Source organism: Vipera berus (genome assembly GCF_964194415.1).
Source record: "Vipera berus genome assembly, chromosome: 10".
Taxonomy (NCBI): Eukaryota; Metazoa; Chordata; class Lepidosauria; order Squamata; family Viperidae; genus Vipera; species Vipera berus.
The window spans coordinates 10,529,604-10,545,328 of record NC_138213.1 but is presented as its reverse complement, the minus strand read 5'-3'; the positions used below and the strand labels follow the sequence as shown (position 1 = coordinate 10,545,328).

General features: G+C 39.5%; 1 protein-coding gene across 1 annotated transcript; it reads left to right on the top strand.

The window, feature by feature from the left end:
• Positions 1-3,995: 3,995 nt before the first annotated feature.
• CA7 (carbonic anhydrase 7) lies at positions 3,996-13,806 on the top strand (the record flags this gene model as incomplete). Its single annotated transcript, XM_081335590.1, has 7 exons — positions 3,996-4,035; positions 6,159-6,356; positions 7,383-7,501; positions 8,628-8,723; positions 10,524-10,586; positions 10,866-11,021; positions 13,684-13,806. The coding sequence occupies 7 exons, from the start codon at positions 3,996-3,998 to the stop codon at positions 13,804-13,806; spliced, it is 795 nt and encodes a 264-aa protein (XP_081191716.1).
• Positions 13,807-15,725: the final 1,919 nt, after the last annotated feature.

Sequence of the window (15,725 nt, the reverse complement as noted above, 5' to 3'; positions counted from 1 at the left end):
TAGTAGTACCGTATATAGACAGAAGAAGTGATTTCCATGCTAACCTTAGTATATCTTCACATAGGCATGCCTCATGAAGTTCACTGGATTTATTCCTAGATAAATAAATAAATAGGCAGGGAGAACCAATCTGATGTAGAAGTGAAAGCATCAGGCAATAAATCAGAAACCAGGAGTTCTAGTTCTGCCATAGGCACAAAGCCAGCTGAGTGACCTTGGATTGGTCACACTCTCCCAGGAAGCCACTCCTGAACAAGCTGCCAAGAAAACTTGTCCTGGCAGTCCTGAAGAATTGGACACGACTGAACAGAAGAAGAAAAAACTATGAGATGAGGGTGGTAATATTTTATAATAGAGAAAAAATTGATAGCAAGGACTCATTTCCTCTTTCCCAGCTCTCTTATCTGGTGCTCCTTTTCTCTGCCTTCATGCATTCTGTTTGCTACGTTCATTCTTCCTCTTTGTGCAGATTTAAATATTTGGCACCCTGCTGAATGAAATCAAAAGGAACACATTGTTTGCGGCAGTGCTTTTTTTGTAAAAGAAAAAGGTGCCGGAACTCACACATGTCATACAACCCGGCTTGCCTACCCTACAAGGTTTCATCCAAAAAAGGTGCCGGAACTCCGTTCGGAGCGTTCTATGACAAAAAAAAGCCCTGGTTTGTGGTAATTTCCCGTGGTCAGATTAATCAGAAGTTTATGATTTGTGCTCTTAATATCAACCTTTCCCAACTGGCTATGGGATGCTGGCTATGGAAGGTATTGCAAACATCTGCGGAACATCTAGTCAGGGATGGTGGCTTTGTGTGTTTAGCCATTCTTGTTTTATTTATTTATTTACAAACCATACACAGCCATTGATCTCAAAGTAAGGATCCTAGAAGGCTCACCACAATGAATGTAAACAGAGCTAAAAACAAAACCATCCTTTTCACCAGCACCAGATCTTCAGGCAGTCTCCTAGTTCAATCCCCATCCTAGTCTAAAGCTTAATGGAAGATCCAAATCTTTATTATTCCCAGAAGGCTAAAAAGGTAAGGATCCCCAAGGTGGGAAGTGATTCCAAAGGACTGGAATGGCTCCTGAGAAGGTGTGCTTCCAAGCTGCCATCTTGCTAAAACAAAGGTATTCTAGAATAGGTGACTACGCGGGGACAATATATATCCAAACTTTGTTGCTGATAAAGAAAGGTGGGTCCAAATGCATTTAACAAGCAAGGGAAAAGACTGATGCTGTCCAAAACAAATCAGTTTGGTCAATATTATAAACCAAATTTTCCTGTTCAAGTAGACTCTTGATCAGGAAAATTAATGGACATCAAGACACGTATAAGATATAGTACAGTATAAACAAAAACTCATGACTCTTAAAATGTCATCTGAAAAAAATACGGTACAGATAACATTATAATAAACTTAAATTGACTTGGATCCTGCATCATACAAAGGCATACTGTGCATTTTTGTTGGGTTTGGTTTAGTATGTTGAATGAACCAAACCACATCATGGTTGAAACAAGCCATGACTTATTGGCAAACCCAACCTTGAGTGTATGCTGTGCACGCTATTTTGAGATGTTAATTCCAGAATTGCTGTGGAATTAAATGAAATTGTTTATAATTATATTCGTAATTACTTTGTAATTATGTTTGTTTTTTATAATTATAAATTTTAAAATATTATGTTGTCTACCTTAAACTACCATTCATGATAGGGGAGGCAGTATAAACATCAATTAAATAAAACATTTATTTGGGGGGTGACATTTGTCTATAATTTCAGGTATATAATAAAGAAGCAGCTCATATAACATTCTTTAGAAAGCAACATGAATGAATATTCCTACAGTTGTTCAGACAGTATCATGAATTTCAGAGTAACCTAAAGAAAGAGACAGAAAATTGTTTCAAAAATGTGAATAGAAAGAATTCTCAAGCAGGGCATATTTATCACCACGTGGTCAAATTCTTCTATTGCGCTTCTGTTGAAAGCAATGAGCCTGTGTAACTCTTAATCTGTATGTTATAACAAAACTATGTCTAATCATGGTTTATTGAGTCAACCACAACAGCAGCAGAGATTGGGTAGGTTCATGGGCCGGAGGTCAAGTGGTGTGCAGTACCTACCATCTGCACTTAAAAAAATAAGGTTGCTGCATATTAATAAATGCTAGTAATGTTAAAGTTAATAAGATGCTCTTTGATCACCTGTCTGATCATTTGTGTCCCATTAGAAACAGAATACACAAGGGACGCGGTGGCTCAGTGGGTTAGGACGCTGAGCTTGTCGATCAGAAGGTCGGCAGTTTGGCGGGTCGAATCCCGAGTGCTGCGTAGCAGAGTGAGCGCCTGTTACTTGTCCCAGCTTCTGCCAACCTAGCAGTTCGAAAGCACCTAAAAATGCAAGTAGAAAAATAGGGACCACTCCGGTGGGAAGGTAACAGCGTTCCGTGCGCCTTTGGCGTCTAGTCATGCCGGCCACATGACCACGGAGACGTCCTCGGACAAGTGCTGGCTCTTCGGCTTTGAAACGGAGATGAGCACCGGCCCCTAGAGTCGGAAACGACTAGCACGCATGTGCGGGGGAACCTTTACCTTTACCTTAGAAACAGAATTAAGGCTCAGATTGTGCATCTCTGGACTAAAACATAAATGGCTTCACAAAGCAGATCACTGTTCCCACACATATATTTCAAAATGGGCTGTTGAAATGGTGTTTCTCATTAACAAATCCAATGATAAATTGTTTTATGACACCTTACTCTTCACTAAGAGATAATAACATAGGAGGAACTAATTCTTGTTCAAGGACAGTCTTATGCCTGTGCTGTGGAGACTAATTTGTCCTTGAATGGAGTAGCCATGAGACTTTCGTTCATAAAATGTGTGTGCATGTGAAAACGCACACTCACAACACATACAAACACACATACAAACAAACCTCTGCAGGCTTCAGATGATCAGCACCTTTGTTTTTAGGAGATGTGTAAAATCAAGAAAAGTTTACAGATGTCCTGAAAAAAATGTAACATTCATTCAGAAGGTTCAAAAAAAACCCCACTATAATCTACATTTGCATTTTGCATTTAATCCATACTTCGATTAAGATGCAGTTGGCTTGATGTACATGTAATGCTGACCCATCAAGTCTATTTCTTGTGCAAGGGAAACTACTATTAATGGCTGGCTTGCACACTAAAGCAAAAATAAAACAATCCTACTTTTGATTTATACTGGCCTGTTCACTGGAGTGTTTTGATACTTAAAACAGCTGCTTTTATTATACCATAATTCCAGGTGAAATTATAAATGGACCGTGGTTCAGTAAGTTTCAGTCTATAAGAAATTTATTTATTTACTTTATGGCAGTCTGTAGTATCATCTATAAAGTCTATAATAAATGTGTTAATCTTTCAAATGGTACAAAACATTAGCTTAGGTTTCACAAATTCAAAAAATTGTTTCTCATGCTAATTCATATGTACTATCGCCCAACCCTTTGTTCCATAAGCACAAATCAATCAGAAATCCGTGTTCTGATCCCAGAGTGTTTTGAACAATATATTTTGAATCCCAATTGTGTTTTGAACAATGAACAACTATCCTTGCTTCTGCTCTCCAACTGGCTTTAAATTCAGCAGAACTATTAATCACCTTAGGATAATCAGCCATCCATAAAACTTTTTCAGAGCAGAAATGTCCCAATCGCACACCTAAGCCTCTCGTGTCCCACGCTGTCCTTGTTGGTGGGCATCTTAACCTGAAGAATTACAATCCGTAATCTGCACATGAAGGAAAAATCCAGTTTTATCTTTTCCTGGGACAGGCACACATATAAATTCTAGTTGTGCAAAGTGGATTTAAGAGAGGAATTCTGTTGCTGTCTCTTTAAGAGCCCAACACTGTCCTGCAAGTGAGCGCTTATAAAGGCAGGTAAGCTGATGCACTTGGATTAAATGATCTGGCAGCCAAGCAGAAGGAAGCAGTCCACAGAATGACAGGCCATAACTGCTGGGGATACGGTCAGAAAGATGGTAGGTGATTTGCACAGCCCTTCCCCTTCTTTTCTCTCTGCATCCCATCTTTTCTTCTTTCTACTCAACGTAGTTATATTCTACTGCTTGGCTTTATGCCTACATCCCATTACCATCAGGCAATAAGCAAACAGGGAGTGAAAGGGTTAACCTTTAAGCAACTTTTACATTATTGTTGGGTCAAAATATTCCCCGATTTATAATTTTATGTCTGGGGGACATTTGGGCTTTTCAAGTTTTTTATTAAGAATTTTTTTTCCCCTAGGATGTAGTCCCACTCAGACCTTTTGCTGGGGTTCTTCCTATTGGCTTTTCCAAATATAGAAACTCATTAAAAAGATGCTTGCAAGCCATGCTGATCAAACATTATTCTCTATACGAAGTAAACCGGAGAAAAAAGTCAAGAGAACATGGATGCTTCAACGCTGATTAGGGAATAGGTCACATTTCTGAAATAAGGAATCGGAAGCAAATGGTCTACAAAGCACTTTGGTCCAGAAGAGGAGTAACTTACCTTACCCTTAGGAGCAGCTACTTACCATTAGTTTTAAGAATGCAACTACTTCGGGCAGGAGATGCTAAGAAGGTGTTGGATGAGTAACTATATCTGATGCTTTCAGGGATAATTAAGGATGCTGATCCAAGGTTGAAGACAGATTTCAGTCAGTACTATTGAATTCTGTATGTGGACTTGTTCTTTGTGGCTTATCTCAGACCAGTTGTGCGATAAGGGGAAAAGATCTAGCCCTGGTGATGTTACCTAGTTTGGGTAATGAAATGTCTGCAAAAAAAAATGACCAAGTTCAAAGAGCAACATCAAGGACCCCTCAGACATTTCATTAACCAACATCAACAGAGCAGACTGGTAAATTACCATCAGCATTGATTATGACCTAGTTGGGTAACAACACATGTACAAACAACCAAGCTCAAAAAACACCAAGGATCCCACATTTCAACTCTGAGCTACAAATATTATCCTTTATTAGGGGAAAAGGTCATCTAACTCAGATTTGTCAAACTCACAACGTCACGTGATGTCGTGCAACGTATCGGAGCTTTTTCTCCATTGCCAGCAATGGGGTGGGTGTGGTTTTGGGATGATGCATCTGGCCCACGGGCCGGCAGTTTGACACCCCTGGCCTAACTCATCCAATTTCCTTTGAAGAGCTATTCAAAGGCTGATAACTTTCCAGTGGTGGGATTCAAATATGTGCACAACCGGTTCTCTGTGTGGATGCCTCTTCCAGAAGTCCATTCTGGGCCTGGGCAACAAAAAATTAGCTACCGGTTCTGCTGAAGTGGTACGAATTGGCTGAATCCCACCACTGCAACTTTCCTAAGGAAGCAGCTGAGCATCTCAGAGTATTTCATGCAGATTGTCCCCAAGCAAGGCTCTTAGGTGACACCATTGACTTGAGATCTTACAAATGTCTCCCAAGCAGAGCCATATCCACCCATAACAGTTCACTAGCATTTATTTGTTCACAGCAGATCTAAGTTAGCCTTTGATTATCACTTCCGGGGTGAACTTTCATCCAGGACCTCTTCTTCCTCTTAGTCAAGATGGCAGTCTTGGGCAGAAGCGTTTGGACCACATAAAGAAGAAAGAGGGCAGATCATACCCCTCCTGGTTGATTTGGAGATACTGAAACTCATCCCAAGCCAGGCGAAAAAGAGAGAGTGATTCTAGTTACTTAGTAGTTGTTTTAAAATTGAGCACTTTACCTTGATGAATTGCATGTTAGATTTATGTCTTTGCCAAAGATACCACTATCAATTTTATCAGATGCACTCACTAACAGCTTTATGGTTTGCACTCTGAACAAGCAGAAGTCCATCTGTGCCTTAAAAGTAGTTGCTGTTCATCATCATCTGATTTTTAAACTGCGGCTGATATCCATAAATCTCTCCTATTTCCTACCCAATTGCAAATCTTTTCACAGGAAATGCCCGGAGTTGTGACTGTGATTTTTGTAAGCTAAGAATCCTCCTTCTGAACTTGCAATGTTTTGCTAAAGTGACCTCTGCTAAACAAATAGGACTCAAAAAATGTAGCAGAAGAGGAAAAAGTTCCATGATTTTGAAAGACATTCTTGGCTGTTCTTTTTTTCTCCCCAAAGGACCTTCTCTATGGTATAAGTCTTATCCCATTGCCCAAGGCAGCCGTCAATCTCCAATTGATATCCTCTCCATGCAAGCTATCTATGACCCCAGTTTGAAGCCTCTCAATATTTCTTATGAATCAGATTCATCTCTTGGTATCTCCAACAATGGGCATTCAGTCATGGTGGACTTCAAGGATGTTGATGACAAAACAGGTGAGCAGAGTTTGATTTTTAAAACCTCCTTGTAAGCCGCCCTGAGTCTTCGGAGAAGGGTGGGATATAAATGGAATTAAAATAAAATAAATAAATAAATATAATCTAGGACAGGGGTAGGCAACCTCGGCTCTTTTATGACTCATTGACTTCATGAGCCGAGGTTGCCTACCCCTGATCTAGGACAACCATACTTTGTAAAATGAACCAAAGAAACAGTTAATGGCTCCGAGGTTAATTATTAGAATTCCAGCGATCATTCAGAAATTTATTCCATCTTTAAGGCCATTCAGATGGAACTGAAACACAGAATGTAGCCATTGGAAAGATTCTCAAGCATCTTGAGAATGAGCTAATACATCCGAAGTCTCTTTTCCAAGGGAAAAATTGCAGATCTCAGCACAGCATTAGGACTTGGTGCCCTTGAAGGGACCAAGTATTGCAACATTTATGGCTGTGATGTGACACTAGACAATTGTTATATACTCAATAAACCCTGGTTAAGCAAACTGGCTTAATGCGATATGTGAGCCAGTCAATGAGTTTTGTTGCTTAGGGCTGAAAGGAATGTATTTTACAACATGGATCTCTGTCTAGGCTTTGGAAGCAAAACCTACCATTTTGAAGGACTTGTTTTTGTTTGTACACTGCTGTGTGTTGTAAATGTAAACTGTAAATCTAGAAAGCATCCTCCCTTTAGTTTTTCACTTCTGTTATGTGCTTTCAAGTCTGTTTTTTTTTACTCTTGGTGACTGTCTGGATTAGTTCCTGTAGTTTTCCATGCAAGATCTTGCAAGTGGTCTTCCATTGCCTATTTCATAGGGTTGAGAGGGAAGAACTGGCCTAAGGTCACCCAGCTGATTTTGTGCCTAAAATGGGATTAGGCTTTCCCAGTTTCTAACCTGATACCCTAACCACTACACCAGCTGCCCTTTTGTCCTCTGCCTTTTGCCAATGAAGATGGGAAGAAAGGAATACATGATTGTTACTATTCTAATGGAATGTCTTATCAATTTCTGCTTCCAGTTATCAGTGGAGGCCCCTTGGAAAATCCTTATAGGCTGAAACAATTCCATTTTCATTGGGGGACAAGCCGGAATTCTGGATCCGAACATACCATTAATGGGAAATCTTTTCCTTGTGAGGTGAGTAATTTTAAAAATGTTGACAGAGCAGAGCTGAGCACAAAAAAAGCATAAAGAAGATGGAGCATCTGTAGACCTCTCAGATTAGCCAAAAATTGCTGAATGGTCTCCCAATTTTTAAAAGCATAAAAGCTTTATGCCTGGTATAGATATATGATCCCTTAAACATAAAGTTATTTGAATAGTTCTATATAAAAATGGACCTAGAGGCTTGTTCTTTATCGTACTTTGTTTAACAAGAATGTGAAAAACAGCAAATGGTTAATTAAAAAGGTTAATTTCACACAAGTAAAATTTCACAGGCCACATTATGTTTTGTTTAACTGTGGTTTATTGACAATTGGCTGGGTTCACACATGCTTATTCATAAACTATGGTTTGTAAGTTACAGTGGATAGATTCACTTAATATATTAGACCACACACAAGCAAACTGCATTTATGTTGTCAGCTCTCTCCTTCCTGAATCCTTTTTGGATCTGTTTTATTAGGACTCCCTTTTCCATTGTATGTTAATATCCTGCAACTCTTGCTATGTTCAGGAGTTGTTCTTTTATTTTTCCTCTATATGTGGATCCAGTGGCTGCAAAAAGGTTTAGTGGCAGTCACTGATTTAAGCTCATATTTTTAATTCATATATATGGATCCTTAAACTTTAGAGCAGTGCTTCTCAAATCTGGACATTTTAAGAAGTGTGGGCTTCAAAATTCCCCAGCTAGTATGGTTGAGAATTGGCTGGCTGGGGAATTCTGGGAGGTGAAACCACAATTCTTAAAAGTTGTCAAGACTGAGAAACGTTGCTCCAGACACTTTTATAAAGCTGGAGTTTCCTTAGCATTTTTGGCAAACTTACCTGGCAAAAAAATATACCGTATTTTCCGGCGTATAAGATGACTTTTTAGCCCATGAAAATCATCTCAAAAGTTGGGGGGTCGTCTTATACGCCCAGTTGTCTTATACGCCGGAAAATACGGTAATTATCTGCCAAAGTTATTGGATCTTCCGAAAAATCCAACTTCCTTTTTGAAACAAAGCAATACATTTAGGTCACTGCTTGATGTGGTGGAAGAACAAGATCTTGTCTGTTTAGGTTTGGGATAATGGTGTTGTCTGATTCTCTTTCCAAGCTCCATTTAGTTCACTGGAATGCCAAGAAATACACAACGTTTGGAGAAGCTGCAGCTGCCCCAGATGGCCTAGCTGTGATTGGGGTTTTCTTAAAGGTGAGCAGGGCTTTTTTTCTCATAGAACGTTCAGAACGGAGTTCCGGCACCTTTTTTGGATGGAACCTTGTAGGGTAGGCAAGGCAGGTTGTATGACGCGTATGAGTTCTGGCACCTTTTTCTTTTACAAAAAAAGCACTGGAGGTGAGAATGTCAATATCCTGTATGTGTTGTATGCTTATCACCCAGCAGCACATGCTGTGTAAAGCAAGGGTCTCCAACCTTGGCAACTTTAAGACTTATGGACTTCAACTCCCAGTTTCCCGCAGCCAGCCAATTCTGGAATTCCAGTCAGTTCTGGAAATTGAAGTCCACAGGTCTTAAAGTTGCCAAGATTGGACATCTCTGCTGTACAGCATCTGAGATCACACCTTGTGAGTTGTTTTGTTTTCTTCAGTATGTTACATAAATCCAGCCCTTCTGATATGAAAATCCTGGCTTACGGCTTGCATTGAGTAAAACACCATATTACACTTTCTTTAGCAAACCATCACGAAACACATGACACAAGAGATGAACAGTGTCAGTGTAAAAAGACAGACAACTGCAAGCTACAAATCCAGAGGACTCCAGTAGTAGCACATTTCCAACCAACACATTTAACTAAAAGGGATAACGCAGCTCACAGAAGCTCGTAACTGTTAAATAAAATCTGTTAGTTGGAAAAGTGAGTGGCTAGGCTCCTCCTGAACTTTTTTTTGGCCCTATCAACTCACCCAGCTCTTCTGCTAGAGTGTTTGCAATGCTCTGAGTTTCTCTCTGTGTAGACATGAACAGCTTTTCATTTTGAAAGTGTATACCAGGAGGCAATCAAGTCTTCAAGGATATTTTATTTATTTATTTGATCCAATAATGGATGTGCTGTGACTGAGATTCCTCCATTTCGGGAGGATACAACTCAAAGCAAGATTCCTAAGCTCTCTCCTTCTGTTCTGCCCATGTGAACAAGATCGGGAAGTGAACCGAATTAAGAGAGAGAAGTGCCAAAAGCATGGCTTTGCACAAGAAGAATGTGACTGAGTGAGTTAGTGGCATTAGACACCCCACCTCAGAAAGTCATTCCAGGCACAAGGAAAAGAAAAAAGGAAGATGTGATCATTACTCCCCTCCTTTTTATTGTAACCTCAGAGTGTCTCTAAAAAGCTGAATACTTTCAAGAGAAGAGCCATAGAGAGAAGAATTAGAATTAGAATTAGAATTAATAGAATAGAATAGAATAGAATAGAATAGAATAGAATAGAATAGAATAGAATAGAATAGAATAGAATCTGGAAGGGACCTTGGAGGTCTTCTAGTCCAGCCCCCTGCTCAAGCAGGAGGTCATACACCATCTCATTCAGATGATTGTCCAGTCTCTTCTTAAAAACCTCCAGTGATGGAGCACCCACGACTTCTGGAGGCAAGCTGTTCCACTGGTTGATTGTCCTCTCTGTCAGGAAGTTTCCCCTTAATTCCAGGTTGCTTCTCTCCTTGATCAGTTTCCATTGTTTCTCGTCCTTCCCTCTGGTGCTTTGGAGAATAACCTGCCCCCCTCTGCCTTGTGGCAGCCCCTCAGATACTGGGACACTGCTATCATGTCTCCCCTATTTCTTCTTTTCTTTAGACTAGCTAGACCCAAGTTCCGTAGCCGTTCTTCATATGTTTTAGTCTCCAGGCCTTTGATAATCTTACTTGCTCTTCTCTGAATTTTTTTCTTTTTTGTGACATGGTGACCAAAATTGGCTGCAATAATTAACTTATTCTGTATTGTAATTGCCTCTGCTTTTAAATTGTACCTTCTCTGGCCTTTTCAACATTTAGGTTGGACAAGAACATGCTTCTATGAACAGATTGACTGATGCCTTCTACATGGTCAAATTTAAAGTACGTTTTCAAAGTAGATTGCTCCTGAATTATATGGACATGAGTATTGACATTATTTCTTATTGGTTTTTGTCTGTTATGTACACCTTTCTTTTATGCACCTTTTGAGCCAGTGGTTAGATACGGCTTGGTGGCAGCCTGGTGTTTTTTTTTACTGCTAACTCTTCCAAACATACAGCAATTGCTTTCGCCAGCGATGTTGTTTCTTAAATTTCTTTTTTAAAAAAATTTCCCCCGTGTCAGACAACATGTTCTCTTTCCTGCTGAAACTTTTCCTAGGGAACAAAAGCTGAGTTCAGATCTTTCAACCCAAGCACTCTGCTTCCCTCCTGCAAAAAGTACTGGACTTATGCGGGCTCTTTGACAACGCCACCCCTCCATGAAAGTGTAACCTGGATAGTACTGAAGGAATCTATCCAAATATCAGAGAAACAGGTAAATCTTGATGGTGAGTGATGAGGATGTAGTTGTCCCATGTTTATGGAAAATATTCTTCCCAACAGTTATCATGAGAAAATGCTGTACTAAAAAAAACACAAAAAAACAAGTTATTCTTACATAGAAATGCACTTTTAGTAACCAAGCTGCAAAAGATTTAGGTATCCTATTCAGATAAGAATTTTTTTCCCCACCCGGATTTTAAAACTTGTCATCATTTTGGAGAGGGACCTTTAGGATGAGGAGAGCAGTGCTAGGCTGCATTAACAGAGGGATAGAATCAAGATCAAGTGAAGTACTAATACCACTTTACAATGCTTTGGTAAGGCCACACCTGGAATACTGCATCCAGTTTTGGTCACCACGATGTAAAAAAGATGTCGAGACTCTAGAAAGGGTACAGAGAAGAGCAACAAAGATGATTGGGGGACTGGAGGCTAAAACATATAGGGAACGGTTGCTGGAATTGGGTATGTGTAGTTTAATGAAGAGAAGGGTGAGGGGTGACATTATAGCAGTGTTCCAATATCTCAGGGGCTACCACAAAGAAGAGGGAGTCAAGCTATTCTCCAAAGCACCTGAAAGCAGGACAAGAAGCAACGGATGGAAACTAGTCAAGGAGAGAAGCAACCTAGAACTAAGGAGAAACTTCCTGACAGTTAGAACAATTAACCAGTGGAACAACCTGCCTCCAGAGGCGGTGAATGCTCCAACACTGGAGGTTTTTAAGAAGAGACTGGACAGCCATTTGCCTGAAATGGTATAGGGTTTCCTGCCTGAGCAGGGGGTTGGACTAGATGACCTCCAAGGTCCTTTCCAACTTTATATTATTATTATTATAGATCTTTCTCCTTCTGTCATGGCCACTTTTCACACAGCCACAATTGAGAGTATTTTACCAAACTGCATCACTGTTTGGTTTGGTGGTAGCAGAGCCTCAGATAGCAGAAGGTCCATACAAAGAGTGATAAGGATAGCTGAGAAGATTATAGGAAACTCGCTTCCCATTACTCAGGATACTGCTTATAAATGCTTATATGTACTTAGAGCCCGGAGCATTGTTAGAGACCACATCCACCCACTTCACGGTCTGTTTCTGTTGCTCCACTCTGGGAGGAGGTTTTGAAGTATTTATAGCAGAACTACTAGATTCTGTAACAGCATTGTTCCTTATGCTGTCTTGTAAATTCGCAGGATTATTTTTTTCGCCAAGTATATGTATACATTTGAACTAGACTGATGTTTCTCTGTGTATATACGTCTCTGTGTTGGGTTGTTGTTGTTTTGAGAGGTGAATGCAACAAAAATTCTTTTTAATGTATGCTGATTTAGTGTACATTTAAAGTGACAAAGTTTTTATTCTATTTATTTATGCATGGAGGTGGGTTCCATTGAAAATCAGCAAGGAACTGCATTGCAAATATTTGTTGATTTTTCTGGCAAATCATAGTAGTCTTAAAAGGTATTGCGAGTTTCAAAAAAGGGGACGCTCCATTTTGCATATTTAAAACATTATTAATGACTGAAAACAAAAAAAAAATGCCAAGGAGAGTAGAAGCTTAATGTTCCCCACCAACAGTTAATATCTGTAGCATGAATTGAATAGACATGTACTTCACTTGGCCACAATTCTTTTAACTATGGCTGAAATGGATCGTACTTATGTTACATTTCAGGTAATCCTCAACTTACGACCACAACTGAGTCTAGAATTTCTGTTGCTAAGTGAGACATTTCTTGTTAAGTGAATCACTGCAGTTGTTAAGTTAATAAGACGGTTGCTAAATGAATCTGGATTCCCCATTGATTTTGCTTGTCAGAAGTTCCCAAAACATGACCCCGGACACGGCAACTGTCATAAATATGAGTCGGTTGCCAAGGATCTGAATTTTGATCACATGACCTTGGGATTGCTGCAATGGTAATTAAGTGTGAGAAATTGTCATAAGTCACTTTTTTTGAATGGTCACTAAATGAACTGTTGTAAGTTGAGGACTAGCTGTATTCTCATCATTTCTAAATGTAATCTTTGGGGGGGGGAAGTCTTTTAAGCATCAGATAAGGGCCTCCTTTTTTGACTGCCGTAAGCCGTGTTATTTTTTTTATTTTTTATTTTTTATTTTATTTCCATTTATATCCCGCCCTTCTCCGAAGACTCAGGGCGGCTTACAAGCTTAGCAATAGCCTTCATTCTATGTATATGCCTGCTTATTAGGGCTTTCACACACACACCCAAGCGGCATTATTACAAAGTCAGCTTAATTGCCCCCAACAATCTGGGTTATATTGTGTTTTCAGTGAAACTGTCTCCTTCTTTAACTCCTTAGGCTTTATATAAATTTATTTTTGGTTGCTATATTTTAGATTTTAAAAAAATATACGTACATTGTACTAACATGTAATATTTTGTGTGTGTGTTTGTTTGGCTATTACGATGCTTTAATTGTTGAAATCAAATTTTGCAAATCTGTCGCAAACCCCCCTCCAAAAAAAAACCACAGAATGGATAATCTAGTTATGAGTATCGGTAGACGAACAGAATGAAACAAACAAACAAAACACCCTGACGAAAGTGCTCAGTTTTCTTTGGTACTATTTGTTTGTTGGCTTGTTTCAAACGGTGTTTCTAGCTGTAATGCTGTTTCTTGGGTGTTCACAGATGGAGAAATTCAGAAGCCTGCTTTTTACAGCAGAGGAAGACGAAAAGATCCCGATGGTGAATAATTTCCGGCCCCCTCAGCCTCTTAAGGGAAGGGTCGTTCGGGCATCCTTCAAGGTATAAAAAGATTGAATGAAAAAGGATAACGGAGAACATTAAAGAGAATTTCTAACATCAGCGGATTTTAAGACTGATTTTCATCCTGAGCTTTAAAATCCAAGGCGACGACAGGACATCTATCGAGTTTGACACGGTATCTTGAAAAGCATCCATGCCACTCCAGACCTCCACAGAAGAGGTTTTTAAGAACGTGAGCCTGCCTTCCTTCCACAGTTCTTTTTTTTTTCTTCTTCTGAAAATTGCAAGTGGTCTCCAAGCCTCTCAGTTTGTCTGTGAGTTGTCCCTCGGCATTTTGGAGAACGGGGACCATTTTATGTTCACGTCCCCTGTCACCCACTGTAGAAAAATAGTTGGATAATTTAGGAAACCAGAATGAAAAGTCCTTCAATATTTCTACCTGGAAATTAATGGGTGCTAAAGGGCAATAGATTTTTCACAGCCATCAGTATTAGCTGTCCTCAGATGCGCTTTTATAGCCACCAAGCCTAAAATAGGCAATAGAAAGTTGTGCTTGACTAAAGCCGTCAATACTTCAATGCTTTGCTTGAACTTCATTGTCCTTCATGCTATATTTTTCTGCCTCAGACAACCCTTTCCAAATATGTTTGCCAAGGATAGAGAACCGTAATCCTTCAAAAATGCTGTTGAGCTAAAACTCCAATTTGGTCCTAACCAGTATGGATAATAGAGGAGGGGGGGGTGTCAGTTAGTTTGAGAACCACAAATTCATTCCCGGCCTTTGTAGACCTAGATTCACACATCACAGTAAGTTGCAATGAGCTTAACCACGTTTTCTTGAATAAGCTTTGAAATGCTGAGTTTACACATTGCACTGAGCTCTAACCAGGCAAATCCAACCACTGATTAACAATGGTTCTTCAAGACTTATAGAGTTTTCCTTCTTTAATCTAATGCTAGAGATTTAGTCTAAGACTTTTCAAACAGTACACGTCATCTATCATTAAACAGCTACGTTTCTAGAAACCCCAAGAGGCAGTTCAGACTCATACAGAACCCCGAGAACCCCATTTCCTCAGGCATTCACCTTATAAAATACCCTCCCCAAATCATCTGACAGTGCAAAGTTTAGATTATGATGATGGCCACACAGTCAGTTGGAGGTTTAGACTGGATTTGGAACATATGTCCGCCTACCAAGCGCTTCTAAAGGACCTGGGATAGGTAAAGGTTGTTGTTTAATAATATTAAAGGTATCAGTGTAAAATGTAAGTCGTTCCAAGTCAAGCTGCTTTTGCAGCTGACACATGGCGATTGTGTCAATGCTGACAGTATTCAAGTGGGGCTCCAAATGGTTTTGGCTGCAAAGTGCCTGTTGGTACTATTTGCTTTCTTTTGCCATAGTCGTTCTATTTCTATTCAGAGTTTCCTTGTGATATGCATGGGAAAATCCCATTGAGGGGCAAATCCACTTAGGGTCAGGGTTAGGTCTCCATGAATTTGGACAGGAAAATGGACCCCACCAATGGATGCCTAGCACAAAGTCATGCTTAGGAGGGTGCCGAGTATTTGAGTCCACCCTATTTACAAATGCTTAGGAGGGGTTTTCTATGTTGTGATGATGATTATTCACAGTAGTAACTGGACTCTTTTAATGATTGAGTTTAAATCAGAAGTGGCTTGACCTCTTGGAGATCCTTTTGATCTCTGATACCAAAATAACTGAACAATAGAAAGATATGGAAGAAAACCAAAAGGTGCATTTAAGTTATGTTGGTTCATTTTTGAAGCTTATGTAACAAGAAAAGATGATTTTACCAGTCTATGCAAAAAATAAAATAAAAAATAATAATAAATAAATAAATAAATAAATAAAAATATAAAAAATAAAATAAAATAAAATACCGCCCTGAGTCCTTCGGGAGAAGGGCGGTATAGAAATTTAATAAATAAATAAATAAAAT